The following is a 16,010-nucleotide window of genomic DNA, read 5'->3' as shown; positions in this document are numbered from 1 at the left end:
AATAGATGTAATTCATTTAATACATGTAATATATGTAATACATGTAATATATTTAATACATGTAATATATTTTATATATGCAAGATCTAAAATCTCTCTAAGTTCATGTAGATTAAGCTGACCCTTACCAAGAAAAATTATTACCCGTGTAAAGACCATGAGCCCATTAATCAGCTACGGAGTCGGGAGCCCACCATCTCCAATACAAAGCCTTATGCTGGCTTTAGTTCGACATCCATAGGGACGAAATACAACAAAATATGACTTTCGCATCTATGGATGTCGTTAAGCCCCTACACCACGACAAGGTACCAGCATAAGTAAGGGAGGACAATGCATAGAGGTGGGGGCTCCCTTCTTCTTTTTAAGCGATTAAATCACCACTAGGCTCCACCTTGACTCTGATATAAATGCTGTCAGAAACAAGAAAATTACTAGACTCCACTTCACTGTGGAGAGCAAACTGTAACCAGCCTGAAGGGATGCTCATTTCATTCTGTGGTTTTCTGAAGGATAAGCTGTCAGGGTCAGGCTGGAAAATATGCAAATAAAGATGTGATGTCATATATGAGTAGTATTTAGTTTAATATAAAGGATATGATGTCATATATGAGTAGTAGTTAGTTCAATATAGAGGATATGATATCATATATGAGTGGTAGTTAGTTCAATATAGAGGAAATGATGTCATATATGAGTAGAAGTTAGTTCAATATAGAGGATATGATGTCATATATGAGTAGTATTTAGTTTAATATAAAGGATATGATGTCATATATGAGTAGTAGTTAGTTAAATATAGAGGATATGATTATTGTTAATGTAGTTTTCATGGAAATCATAAGATCATGCACACAGTTTGAAGTTGTTTCCTCATGTCAATCAAAGGAGGGGCAACTCCCTATAATACTCTTGTTTTAATCTGTGCAAACCTTTTTCACTTTACTGTTTCCTGTTCTCTCTGTATTTAACTGTTTGAACGAATACAAGGCTATGAGAGAATAATCTTAATTAATTAGTAAATTTCTACAGGTTATGGGCCCAGGAACGTTATATGTACTGTGTAACTTGTTAGATTAGTCATTTGTGATCATTATGGACAATAAATGGAGTGTAGACAAACTTTCTAGCAGCAACTATACTACATAGAAGTTTAAGATTAAACATCTGCTGATTGCTAAGGAGCTATTTAGATATATTGATGAAACTACAGTTGCTCCGGCAAGCACAGCTGATGGGGCTGTGAAAGCTGCCTATAATAAAAACTTGAGCAACGCACTATCTCATATTGTGCTTGCGGTTGGCGATGAGTTGATCTACCTTATAACTGAATGTGAAACGGCCAAGGAGGCGTGGGACAAACTATGTAAACATTTTGAGAGAGACACTCTAGCTAATAAACTGTTCTTGAAGAAGCGCTACTTTCGCTCAGTAATTGTCTGAGAGCACATCAATTGAAGGACATCTAAAGAATATAAAAGATCTCACGAATCGGATAGCTGCTATCAAATCACCTATTGCTGATGAGGACCAAGTTGTAACCCTTCTAGGCTCCCTTCCGGAGAGTTATTCAACTGTAGTTACTGCTTTCGAAATGCAGAAAGATGCGCCATCGCTATAATTTGTTCAACAAACTCTTCTAAATGAAGAACAGAAACGAAAAGAATATAGCTTTGTATCAGCTTCTAGTGAAAGAAATGCTGTCGCCAACCCTGATGCGGTTCTCTCGACTACCAGACCGCAAATGAGACGCCAGGTTACCTGCTGGTACTGTAATAAAATTGGCCATGTTCAACATTTCTGTAGAGAGAGAAACGGAGAAAGAAAAGATGTAGAACCCAAAGAAGTTCCACACCAAGCTAAGCATTCAGCAGATAACTATCCTGGCACGGGTGAGTCAGCCTTTTTGGCTGGTATGGGTAGTGACTCTACTGATAAAATTAATCAACGCTGGCTGACAGATTCAGGCGCTACAAAGCACATGACTCCTTATAAAAGTTTGTTCAGCAAGTTCACTCAATTTGACCAACCTCATAAAGTAGAAGTAGCTGATGGAAACTCTGTAGACGCCATTGGGATAGGTAACATTGAAGTATCAAAGCAGTTAGGTCGTAGAGTAAATCGCAAAGCTACGTTATGTGACATTCTGTACATACCTGACTTAAGCACAAACCTGTTCTCTGTTTGCCCTGTAGCCTCTAAGGGCTTGATTTTTCAATTTGGACATAGGCGATGTTGGATTAAAAACCAACGTAAACAAGTGTGTGATCGAGGAACACTCATAGATAAATTGTATTACCTGGATATAGAAACTTCAAACGACAGTGCGCACATCACTTCTCACAGCGGTGAACTATGGCATCAATGCCTTGGTCATGTTCATGAAGCCGCTATACATCGTATGGACAGGGAACAACTGGTGAGTGGCGCTAATCTCTCTGGTGTAAAACTAGGTTTGTGTGATCATGTGTAAAAGGAAAAATGTTGAGAAAACCCTTCAAGCCCAATAGCGACATCAAGTCCACGCGCGTCCTTGAACTTGTACACTCAGATGTGTGTGGTCCGATGCAAACACAATCCATAGGAGGTAGTAAATACTTTGTTACTTTTATCGATGATTTCAGTAGATACACTCATACATATGTTATACGAGATAAGTCTGATGTATTTTCTAGATTCTGCGAGTTTGCAGCTTTAGTAACCAACCAAACTGGAAAATCAATCAGGCGGCGAGTATATCTCTACAGAATTTGCAAACCATCTAAAATTCCAAGGTATCCGTCATGAACTGACTGTTAGACATACCCCAGAGCAAAATTATGTGGCCGAACGTCATAACAGAATGGTATGTGAATCTGCTTGTGCTATGACCATAAACCCAAATCTCTATGGGCTGAGGCCGTTTCCACTGCTGTTTATTTAAGAAACAGAATTCCGACTCGCCCACACAAAGCGCCTACAACACCTTAGAAGATTTGGTATGGTGAGAAACCTGATATAGATCACCTTCGAGTATTTGGCAGCATGGCATATGCTCACATTCCAAACGCTATTCGTAGAAAGCTTGACGACAAAGCTGAATCCATGACATTTGTGGGCTATAGTGTAAGGTCGAAAGGCTATCGCTTGTATGACCATCAATCTAATTCTGTGGTTGTGAGAAGGGATATTATGCTCAATGAACAACAGTTGGGTATCACAGATGTATCGTGTATCTCAGCCACATCATGTATCCTAGCCGCAAGTCCAAGGGTGGACAACCCAGCTACTGTAACAGTAAATATTTCCAGTGCTGACGAAACTCAACTTCGCCGATCTGACCGCCCTCGCAAATCACCCCAGCGCCTAGGTATAGACACCGATTGTCATGCTAGTGAGATTGTCGAACCATTGAACCTTATCGAAGTAGAGGAGTGTGAGCAGCGAGATGAATGGTTAGCTGCAGCTGTGAATGAGTATGATGCTCTCATGAGCAATGAAACATAGACACTCGTAGAGCTGCCTTCACAATGTAAATCAATTGGATGCAAATACAGTAGGTATTTAAGGCGAAGTGCAATGCCGATGGTCAAGTCGATCATTTCAAAGCTCGCCTTGTAGTGAAAGGGTATGCGCAAAAGGCTGGCATCGATTATGATTGAACATTTAAAGTAGTTGCCAAGGCGTTGCAACATTGTGTTAGATAACTTTCTCAAATCTCTTGGTTTCAGTAATTCAAATGTTGATCATTGTGTGTATGTACGCAACATATGTGAAGTGAAATCCATCATTGCTGTATACGCCGATGACCTAATTATTATGTCAGATACTGAATGTGTGATGAGCAAGATTAAACAAGCGTTAGCCTCAGAGTATCAGATGAAAGATCTTGGAAGTTTGCACTACTGCCTGGGAATTTCCATCCGCCAAAATGAAACCGCCATTACACTAAGTCACAAGCATTATATCGAGCAAGTTCTACGCAAATATGGAATGGAAAATGCTAACTCAGTTTCTACCCCGATGGCTACCGATGTGAAGTTTATGAAAGACGATGGTAGTAAGCTAGCAAATGCATGTGTGTACCAATCAATGATAGGTAGTCTTTTGTATGCGGCATCTGCTACTTGTTCTGATATATCTCATGCGGTGGGAGTGTTAACTAGGTACAACTCATCACCAACCGAAACGCACATGACAGATGTAAAACGAGTACTCCGATATCTCAAAGGCAGTATAGATATCTGTCTTCACATTGAAAAACATAACATTAGTGAACTGTTCGGGTATACAGATGCTAATTGGGCAGACAATTGTGATAACCAACAATCAACCTCCGGATTAGTATTCATGCACGACCTTACACCTGTTAGCTGGTTCAGTAAATTGCAGAGTATTGTTGCCGTATCTACCACCGAAGCAGAATATGTAGCACTGTATGATGCTGCAAGGGAAGCCACATGGCTTCATCAGTGATACGACACTGTCACCAACCCCCTGACTCCAGCAATTAATGTCTATGTTGACAGCTAGTCAACTATCACAATAGCAAACCCAAGTTCAAACATGAAACGAACTAAGCACATTGACATAAAGTATCACTACTGTGGAGAAGCGATCACAAACAGTGTCACAGTAACTTTTTATTGCCCGACTGAGAAAAACATAGCCGACGTTTTCACAAAACCGCTCGCTCGCCCCCGATTTGAAGAGCTCCGTAAACTTCTCGTTCATTGACAATAATAATTCACTCGTTGGTTACGTGTAATAATTATTTTCCTCTGCTAATTGTAAAAACTATGTATGTAGGAGTATTGTTTATTAGTTTTTATGGAAATCATATTATCATGCCCAAGGTTTGAAGTTGTTTCCTCATGTTAATCAAAGAAGGGGGAACTCCCTATAACACTCTTGTCTTAATATGTGCAAACCTTTTTCACTTCACTGTTTCCTGTTCTCTCTGTAGTTAACTGTTTGAACGAATACAAGACTATGAGAGTCTAATCTTAAGCTACTAGTAATTTTCTACAGGTTATCAATATAGAGGATATGATGTCAGATATGAGTAATAGCTAGTTCAATACAGAGGATAATTATGATGTCATATATGAGTAGTACTTAGTTCAATACAGAGGATATGATGTCATATATGAATAGTAGTTAGTTCAATATAGTGGATATGATGTCATATATGAGTAGTAGCTAGTTCAATATAGAGTATATGATGTCATATATGAATAGTAGTTAGTTCAATATAGAGGATATGATGCCATATATGAGTAGTAGTTAGTTCAATATAGAGGATATGATGTCATATATGAGTAGTGGTTAGTTCAATATAGAGAATATGATGCCATATATGAGTAGTAAGTTCAATATAGAGGATATGATGTCATATATGAGTAGTAGTTAGTTCAATATAGAGGATATGATGTCATATATGAGTAGTAGTTAGTTCAGTATAGAGGATATGATGTCATATATGAGTAGTAGTTAGTTCAATATAGAGGTTATGATGTCATATATGAGTAGTAGTTAGTTCAGTATAGAGAATATAATGTCATATATGAGTAGTAGTTAGTTCACTCAACATGGCTACTCCTGTAATTCTTACTAAATACTCCTCTCATACTCACAAGAAGCGTCTCATGTTTGTGAAGTTGTCGGTTACTTGGACAAAGCAAGGTGAAGGTGACCCTCTGCTTGAAAGGGAAGGCCAAAAGTTCATCATATTCTCCTCTCATGAGAACAAAGAAGAGACTCAGACATTTTCCTCTACCGAGTCCATCACCATTCAGGTAGGCCTGTAGTATTGAACCAGTAAAATCTGATAAGGTTTCACAAGAATTTTATACTCATTTTATTCTCCTTCCTTAGATATAGAGAAAACAATAGAGAAAATACACAGACAGACACTAACAGTACCTGATGAAGAATGTTGGCAGCTGAGAGCTGACCAGAAACATGACCTAGTTTCAACTGGGTGACGAGCTTGAAGTTCTACTTTGGATTTAAATATTGAGCATGTTTCTTTTATGTCAAACCATTCTACAGTTCAGGCATATGGTGTGCTTTATTTCTGCGATGTTTGCTTGCGTGCATGTAGTGTGCGCTAATAGGCGCACACGGCTGACACGAGTTTTGTACGCTGAGACAAATCTCTCACCATGACTTAATCGGTCTCAGTATAGAAAGAGTTAATCATAGATATTAAATGAGCCATTGATCATAAAACATTGTGTCTAAAATTGACTGATGAATATTAAGAATAACTGTTTTGGAACGGCATCAATATAATTTCATAGTAAATGCAGATTCTTTCAGGTTGAAGAAAGCAGCCTATCATCCAGTATGTCGTTTCTAGATGTTTAGCCAGGCTTTTTGTGAAATTTTTATAGGGCATCTACTGTACTTTCAGTAAAATTTTTGTAATAGGAAGTTTATGATAAATGGGCATCTACTGTGTATATTAAACAGTAAGCTGTTTAACGGCATTTGATAGAATGTGTATTGAAAATGCTTAGTTGAACTTTTAGTATTTGTCAGTCAAAATTAAGCATATTTTGATACAGATAGCACAATCATCACTAATGTCGTCAACTAAACCAACAAGATAACATAATCTTCAAAAATATTTCAAGATCATTGAAACATTTTATTTACTATCTTTGATTAAATAAACCAATAGAAGTTTAATGAAGAACTGGGAATAGTTCAGTAGTTAAGATGAGTTCTCATCTAGATGATCCCGTAAATAACTTATCTAAATAAGCTGAATATTATCTAGATAACCTTTATTCACAACTAAATTAGATAATAAATTAATTGTAATTCAAGATTGAGTTTTGGTATCTACCACAGAAGATAGGTTTTAAAGATGTGGTTGTGTCGATTTAATGAAATTAAGATCAATAAAAGGCTAAAACATCAGCTACAATTTGATGTCATTTTGATCTCTGTAGACCAATCCTGTCCAGAGATATATGCATTTGAATGAGGCCATGTTTTAAAAAGCTCAGATTCGAGTGGGTGTTTCATTCGTGACGTAACGAGTGATACATGTGAAAAGAATCCACGAGCGATAAATATAAGATCTCTTCATTAGCCAATCATCAGCACGAAATTTTTATATAGGTCATATTAAATGTTATCGCTGGTAAAACGGTTTGTCTGTCATTTCGAAGACTCTCATTGTTAGGAATTTTACTCTATTGCTAGTTAGTTACATGCATCAACTAGTAGTAGATTCTAGTAGCTACGTGCATCAACGTTGATATTTAATTTACTGATTTAATTGACATCGTTAATTTACAGAATCACAGCACCCACACATTTTATTGACCGACAACAGATATGTAACAGTGCTTAGTCCGGCAAAGGTGACTCAAAGTTTTCTGAGCGTCAGGTGATTAAAGATTGGGGCAGACAGGTTATGGTTAGAGCTGACAGGCCAGGCGTCAACAGCATTATGCTGCAGAGAAAGATAGACGAATAGAGGTAAATTTATTTTTAACTTTGAGTATCCTTTACATATAATTTAAAGTAATGGTAATATTGTTAGTACTCATGAATACATCTACTAATAAGTAAAATTATAACTTTTTGCTGTCATGAATCATCGTTTCATAACATTTTAATCGTTTCACAACTTTTTATCATTTCACCTAGCTATAACATTTGCTTAAAATTTTCTTTGGAATTTTTAGCTGGTAAATTAGATTTATGATTAGAATTTATGTTCATTTTTCCCTTGTAGAAAGTGAGGAACATCGATTGATCAGTGCTCATCTTTAACTCTCAGAAACAAAGCTTCGAATTGTTGGTTTTGCGTACTTATGCTTTTGTTAAACACTTATTCATTTTGAAAATTACACTTGAAATCTATCTAACTCTCAAATTGAAAGCTTTCAGTAGATACGTGTTAGAACGATATATATATATGAATGACATTTATTACATTTGTTTTATTGTTACAGGATGTTTATGTGGTTCATTAAGGGAGCAGTCGTGTCGGTCTGGAAACTGCCATTAATGGGACAGAGAGACACGAATGTGTGCTGCACAAACTATAATGTTTGTTTGAGTTTGCTGCAGTAGATTAATTTACCCTATTATGTGAGCTGAAACTGTGTGAATGGCCATGTATTGGATGGATGCTTTTAATAAAAACTTTATGCTGCGATGAAAATATTTTGGCTTGTAAAAATTATATAATAAAACTAGAAATTCTCCTGTCATACAGCCCACGACCAAAGGGATATTGGAAAAAAGAAAGGGTACTGCTGGTTGAGAAATGCAATATTAGCAGTCAAATGGCTCTGCAGTGCAATAGGGTAACTGCAATGGTAGCTGTAATGTACTGGGTGTTATTATGTACAACAAACAGCAATAATGAAAGGAAAAGATTATATTTTTATATCTCTCCCTGCAATATTAGAAGTAAAATGGCAAGCTGTTGTGTAATACACACAGTTTGAAAGTTGGTTGTTGAATGTAGAATGGTGTTGATAGCGATCTGTAACAGAAAGCGAGCATCAGCATTCACGCGTCTGGAAGTTTTCTGCAAACTGGAGCAAAATAAAAAAATGTTCTCGTCATAAATGGGCATTGTAGTTCGGCCCTAGCTTGTACATAAGATGTAAAGAATTTTAGCTAAGGTTCTAAATAATTTAATAAAACCTTCGGTAATTGGGCAAAAATAAAAATAGGCTGATAAACTGTGTACCACATTTTCGTACCTGTAAATCGGTCTACGCTTCAAATAGTCTACGTTTATTACAGAAACCTTCAGATAAATAAATTCGAATGATTATTCTTATAATTAAACCTTATAATAATTTTATAAAATCAAATAATTATTCTTATAATTAAATATTTTTGCAAGATATTGAAAACGGAAAAATATTAGAAACCTTCGGCAATTGGACAATGCCATAGACTGGTGAAATGTGCATGTTTTTCCCGTGAAATATGCATGACTTAATGGTTTTACTCTCGGTCGCACGGCTTTATCGGCGTTTCGTCAGCCGGTTTTAATTTTGGTTAAAAAAAGCTTGTCAGGTTTTAATAGCGATTTTAGGCCAAATTAATCTGTCTAGGTATGTATTATCCGATCAGATGGGTAAGGTTTAGGATATTGTCTACAAATTTCAAAGACTTGGTAACATATTTAAATAGGTTTATAAGTGTTTTGTATCGTTATTATAATTAAACGACTCCATTGAGAACTGGCTAAATTTGTTGATGAAATTTCCGTACAAGGGTTTGCGATGGTGTTGATGAATAATTTTCGTGAGTTGTGTGCACATATGCATTGATTATAAAGCTCCCAAAAAATCGCTTCGTTCGTGTTTGGTCATGGGATAATATTGTTGAAGACAATGCAAAATATGTTTTGCAGAACCTATTGGATACGTCATAGCCATGTTGCCATTTGTGCTGAAATCTTCTCTGATAGATGGATTTATGAAGTGTAGTCAGGGCTGTATTGGCAGGTACTTCTGCATAGCTCGACTCAATTCCAACGGACCAAATATTAAGTTCAAAAAATTGCATGCTGCTCCCTACTAAGTGAAAACAGCTGAGTCCACAATCCGCCAACCAGGTGCAAGAATAGCTTTAGAAATCATTTGCCAGAATCAGTGGGTTAATTGATTTCAACAAAATTGATGTTGTTTTGCACTCATCACTATTTCGTTCAATTCATAAAACCATTTGTTTTGTAATTGAATTAACTAATCGAATGTGACCGGTAAACTTTTTCTACAAATTGATACTGATAATGACTAGATTACGTTGACTATACATGACTTTTTGGCGTGCAGTTGGCTTCGCCATATATTCGAACATATTCTTTTCAAAGATGGCCACGGGCTTATTTTGTTTAGTAGCTAGTTTCCAGTGTGGGTAGCAACTGAGAACTCACGATGAAATAAGTCAACTCGACGACCTAATTAACGTAGACCGGCAAAATCGAAGTCGGTACTCAGATGTTTACACAGCAGTTAGAGAAAACTAATATGACAAGTTTTTAATTTCCCTTTTTTTGAGGCATTTGAGACATTCATAATAATGTATCTGTAGCTGGATTAAAGATTTTATTCTAGTCAACATGAGCAAATACTAAATAAAATATATGCCAATAGAGCCGCGTAGGACTAGACTTATCGCAATAGACGATGTGAATACGAGAGATAGAGAGAGACAGGTTGTACCATTTCTTACATCATTTTGGGCAAGTCTGGGCATGTTTTTTCAATTTTAATCTGCAAATATCTTGCCAATGAGATCGCCTAACACAACAAACAACATATCAGCTAATTGACAAAAAAATGCTTTCTTTAGACATCAACTAAAATTTGACGCAATCACATCTTTAAAGACAAAATGAACGATTTTTTTAATTAGAATGTTTTCTTATACAAGAAAAGATCATAATTAATCCAGGTGACCAGAGAAATAAAATTGTTTCATCAACTAAATTGTCTAGTTCAGGGGTGGGCAACCTTTTCCACTCAAAGAGCCATTTGGACCCGTTTTCCCCAAGAAAGAACGCAATGGGAGCCACAAACCCCCTTTGATATTTTAAATTAAAAAGATTAAATACTACATGTAACATTTTTGTTTAGCTTTTAATGCTTTTATACCATGTTTACACCAAAAAAGGAAAAGGTGTGGCATGTATACCAATTTAACTGCTGAAAAAACAAAATTACACTTCTGCAAAGAATAATAAAATAGCTAGTAATAACTTGAACATGGCGTGAAAATATTACGTTGTTCATAAGGTCACTTTTAAGAAAAAATTGCAACTTCATGCTTAATTCAGTCTTTCTTTTAACAAAAGTCTGAACTTAATATCTAACTGCAGCAAATGTGCTATATTTCTTCTGTGTGTTGTCATTTGGCGCATACGGTCAGTAAGCGTACATTTCTCATTGTATATTATATAATGAGATAATATTATATATTAAGCAAACCGGTGAACCAGCTTCAAACGAAGCGAAAGCAAAGTGAAAGCAAACAAATCAGCCCACGTAGGATTAAATGTTCTATTTTCCTCGGTCACTTTCTTTAGAAAGTATTCGGCATAGTTTGCCTACCTGGGGTAAAAAAATCAAGAGGTGTCGGGCCGGCTGGTATAATTTTTGGCGGTTTTATTGGCACATAAATAATGGCGCATAACAAGTGACAATGTTTGATTTATCACCATGATTACGATGTTTTAAACTATATTACAAAGTCTAGTGATAAAACTTCTATATTTTTATTAATTACTTGGCGTATGGTTAGAAAAGCAAAAAGGAAAAAAAATCCAAAGTCAAAGGGAGCCGCGGGTTGCCGACCCCTGGTCTAGTTCATTGTATTACAGGTCTCACCAAAACCATTAGATATCGTGTAACCGTACACTGTATCTGTTTAGTGCAGCGGTTGTACTTCTACTTTTAATAAAACTATGCAATCAATTTCTGCAACCATTGCAAACAGAAAACAGGGATGTTGTCAATACTAACCCTTGCACACATTTTGTAGCCATATCTAGAGCTGTAGAAAGGATCACTGTAGATCGACATCTGCCGACCTCTGATAGCATCAGATTTCTTTCTCTTGTAATCCCTGATTCTCCAGATGAGCAGTCCCTCATAAGAGACAGATTCAGAACTCTGATTAAAAAGAAAAAATGGCTTTATAGAAATAATAAATACTAAGAGAAAAGTCAGATAAAATTGAGCTACAGCTAAATAGGATTTCATTAAATAATTGCCCTCCTTTCGACTGGCGGATATATGGATACATTTGAGCATGCTCTTAACAAAGCTTCATACCTTCATACGTTTCTCGAAGTCATTCAGCAACTCGTTGTGATGTTGAATGTTTTGCGAGTGGGACTCTATAACTTTCACTTGATCTGGTAAAACAAAAACATGAACTTAAGATAAGAAAAGGTAATCAATGCTGGTTCCGTTGCTTTATGGAATGCTAAAAGAAAATTAGTGATACTGTGATATATAATGCACAAACAAATTTTTCTGGCATAAAGCAGAAAAAAAGTTGACTTTGAAACGGTTATTCACTTCTTACATTTATTATTACTCAACTGTACCCCGTGCTGCAATGGGTGTCTCGTATACTGTACCCCGTGCTGCAATGGGGGTCTCGTATAAACCCCGAAATTGTCAAACTTTCTTTTTAAACGTTGCAAAATTTTCAAAACCCAAATAAAGTAGCTAGTTGCAGGAGCTTGCGTGAGTCAGCAATTAGCAAAGTACTTTTAGTTTAAAGTGAGGCTCGCCACCAACAAAATTTGAACGCCTCAATGTGAGGTGTTTTTATTTAGTGAGGTGTCTAAAATTATATGGTAATAGTAGAACTGTTACTATGAGATCACGATGTTGCAGGGTCTGATAAACCGTAAAATTTTTCCTATCGTGTCATCGTTGTAAGGAAACAGCTTCATAAAATTAATTTATTTTTGACAATAAACATTTGCTTTCAGTCATACTGGAACCTAAAAACCCTTATCCAATCGTACAATTGTTGGTAATTAGCACACACTGAGTAGCCAAAACCTAATGGTAGGTTTTATTGCTGGGTAAGAAAATATTCAAAAAGACTGACTATAAAGAACTATTTATGATAACATAACAAATAGTGAGTATTAGTGAATCAGTTTTTGTGAGAAGCTAAAGGTATAAACACACTAGGCGATATTTAGAGCGATATCGCGCTGCGTGGCGCTAATCTGCGCTGGAATTCACCCAGCGTGCTCTTCCAGAGCGATAAAGTTAGACTTTCTCTGCACAACTTTATCGCTAGCGAGATGCATTTCGATTGGTTGGATTTTACCAGAATGCAATTTTATGGCAGGTAATTATTTCTTATCGATGTTCACCAACGTACAGCAGCGACAATTTGCTATTTTGTTAACATTGAAACATCTTCAGAACGAGCACTGAATTGTTCATAAATTTAATAATAGCACTCCCAGTCATGTGCACCATAACAAACAAAAATTACAAAAAATCCAAGTTGAAAACCAACATTAGGAGTCAATCGTTGCACAGGTTGACCATCTTGAGAACGGTAAATATTTAATACATTCGGCCTAAATATAAAAAACCACTACAAAATAAAATATGTATAAAAATAGTGAAAAATATTACAGTTACAAATGCAATAATCGTTTTTCTTATGTCTCCTTGTAGTGTAGGCAGTGTACAATCCGTCAAAGTGAGATAGGTTTAATAACAAATGCGTAAGTTGTTTACGTTGTCGCCTAGACGGCGCCATATTGACTGACCTAAATTTATTAACAACTCCGAAGAAACTAATGATACGGAATTTTATTGGCAGTTTGTGGGCGTGCCCATTATATCGCTTGCTAGTGAATCGCTCAAGTGTGTTTATGCACACGCTAGCGATATCTCCGCCCTCCTCATGACGCTCGCGATAAAATCGCCTAGTGTGTTTACACCTTAATAGGTATGTTTTTTTTTATAATGTTAGGAAATGTTTATTTCCTTTATAATTTAATTACGTGTACACAAAACAAATTGAAATTCGCAACGGCGGCAATTCTTATTTTTATCTCTGTTTATATTTTATATTTGCGAGTGTTTGATTAAGTAACACTCATTGTATGTAAAGACACACAATGTATTTACTTGTAATTTCACTCTTGACGATGATTTGTTTCATCAAGAAGTTAAATGTTCGAGTTTACAACGATTGAGCAAAATAAATCAGCAATGATTCATGTTAACAAACTCTGACTCACTTCAGTATGTAGACACTGCAATATGTAGACACTACAGTATGTAGCCACTACAGTGTGTAGACTCTACAGTACGTAGACACTACAGTATGTAGATACTACAGTGTGTAGACACTACAGTATGTAGATACTACAGTATGTAGACACTACAGTATGTAGATACTACAGTGTGTAGACACTACAGTATGTAGATACTACAGTGTGTAGACACTACAGTATGTAGATACTACAGTATGTAGACACTACAGTAGATAGTCGTTACAGTATGTAGACACTACAGTATGTAGACACCACAGTATGTAGATACTACAGTAGGTAGATACTACAGTGTGTAGACACTACAGTATGTAAACACTACAGTATGTAAACACTACAGTATGTAGACACTACAGTATGTAGACACTACAGTATGTGCGTACGCAGTTCATACATACGTATTGTTTAGAATAGCATGTGTAGAGTGTCGAAGTTTGTTTTTTAACTCCAAATCTTTACGTTGTTTTTCTTTGAAACTTTGAAAGTGACACCAACAAAATAATTAATACCTGTATCAAGCAAATATTTTTATTTAATGCATTTTCTTGTTTAACTCACACTGATACTTTAACAGACCTTAAATTCCGGCGTGCCAGTCGACCTGGCGTATAAGTCGAGGTTCAAAGTTTAGTTTAAAAATTCTGTTTTTGACATGTACCTGCCGTATAAGTCGACTCCCTTCTCTGGCTCAATTCATTTGATTGCTAATAGTTCAGTTGGCATCAGAGGCGAGCGATGCGTAGCTGGGGAAATGACAATAAAAGCTGCCAACAGCAAAAGCACCCATGTTTTTATTGTGTCGTCGGCAAAATGTATAATAAAAAACAGATAAAAAAACAACAGACTATGGTCCTAGTGAAAACCACAAACCATGAAAAACAATACTTTACCATCGTATTGGCCCACCTTGCTTATAGAATGAAACTGCCCCCTTGGATAATATGTACATTTTTAACAGAAAAGCTGTGATGCAAGACAGATTACTGTCAGGAATTGTGATTCATGTACAAGAAAAAGGACAGATGGATGATAGTGGATGTGTCATATGGATTACTGAGGTGTGGGCTTTGGGGCAGATACTACGAAAAAATCATTTAATTATAAACAACATCTCATTCCAGAAGATTATCCTAGCAATAACTATTTGAATGGTGAAGAATTGGACTTTGTGATTGATCTATCTCAAGTTGAGTAGGATTACTAGCATTATACTGTTTTATGAATAAATCGCTATTTGTCAGATTATGTAATTTTGATTTGCAATAGTTTTTAGAAGTTAAATTTTACTAGAATTTGTGTCATGAAAAACTTAGCCGCCATAAGTTGACGATAGATTTATAAGTTTGAAATTTGGTATCGAATTTTTTACTTATAAACCGGAATTTGCGGCATATGAAAAACGATTTAGCAAAAATGCTGAGACCGATGGCATTGGCGTTAGTTCTCCCTAAGGACAGTGCAAAATATAGGTGACAATAGCATCACTTCACCCGTTACCGGGTTAAATTTATCTTCCCAAAAACTGACGGCAATAACACTGATGCACAGATTCCAATCTGAAACCTTTTCCAAACATGAAAATACTTGTGTTTTTCACATTGTGACACCCTTCCATAAGAAGAGTGGCATGTCCTACAGAAGTAAGATTACATAAGGCGTAACGGCAGACTGTGAATCTAACATTGGAAAAATATCCAAGACATAAAAATCACTCCTAGATGAGGACACAATTTTTTTGTAGTGGCTATCATGACATATATTACTATTCAAATGAGTGTATCCACTAGGAGCAAACAATCACCATTTCTGATAATGTTAGAGTCGTCTTCTCAAAAAGAGAAAATAACTAGTCGTCTTTGTTCAACAAACTACCAGTAATTGGAAGTTTAGTAGGTTTGCAGACTGACTTAGATCTACAGATTTTTTTTTTACCGAGTCCGGAATCTCTAATCTGTCTCTCAATCACTCCAACTTTTCCGGAGACTTGCTCGATCTGCTGTGAGCTGTGTGCAACAGTCCTCATTGCATTCACCAGGCGATCTCCATTTGTCTCTGATGCTTCCTGGCCGTTACTGAGCTTCTTTACTGTCATAGCCACTTCAGCTACAACTTTCTGTAAACCAGAACATAACAAATATGTTAAAAATGCATTCACTTCTTTTTGGAAAACAATAATACCTGTTTGTGAGAAAGGTCTAAAATAATAGGCAATGAATTAGTT

General features: G+C 36.2%; 1 protein-coding gene across 1 annotated transcript in view; it reads right to left on the bottom strand.

Annotated features, from left to right (window-relative positions):
• Nucleotides 1–364: 364 nt before the first annotated feature.
• Nucleotides 365–16,010, bottom strand: part of LOC137397347 (TNF receptor-associated factor 3-like) — a 30,904-nt gene continuing 15,258 nt past the window's right edge. Inside the window, exons 6-10 of the mRNA XM_068083635.1 lie at nucleotides 15,722–15,902; nucleotides 11,805–11,887; nucleotides 11,493–11,642; nucleotides 5,616–5,783; nucleotides 365–532 (exon numbers count right to left, since the gene is read on the bottom strand). Of these exons, the coding sequence (XP_067939736.1) occupies nucleotides 365–532; nucleotides 5,616–5,783; nucleotides 11,493–11,642; nucleotides 11,805–11,887; nucleotides 15,722–15,902 (750 nt within the window). The remainder of the gene's footprint in view (nucleotides 533–5,615; nucleotides 5,784–11,492; nucleotides 11,643–11,804; nucleotides 11,888–15,721; nucleotides 15,903–16,010) is intronic.

The sequence above is a fragment of the Watersipora subatra genome, chromosome 5 (genome assembly GCF_963576615.1).
Source record: "Watersipora subatra chromosome 5, tzWatSuba1.1, whole genome shotgun sequence".
Lineage (NCBI taxonomy): Eukaryota > Metazoa > Bryozoa > Gymnolaemata > Cheilostomatida > Watersiporidae > Watersipora > Watersipora subatra.
This window is presented reverse-complemented; position numbering and strand designations above follow the sequence as displayed.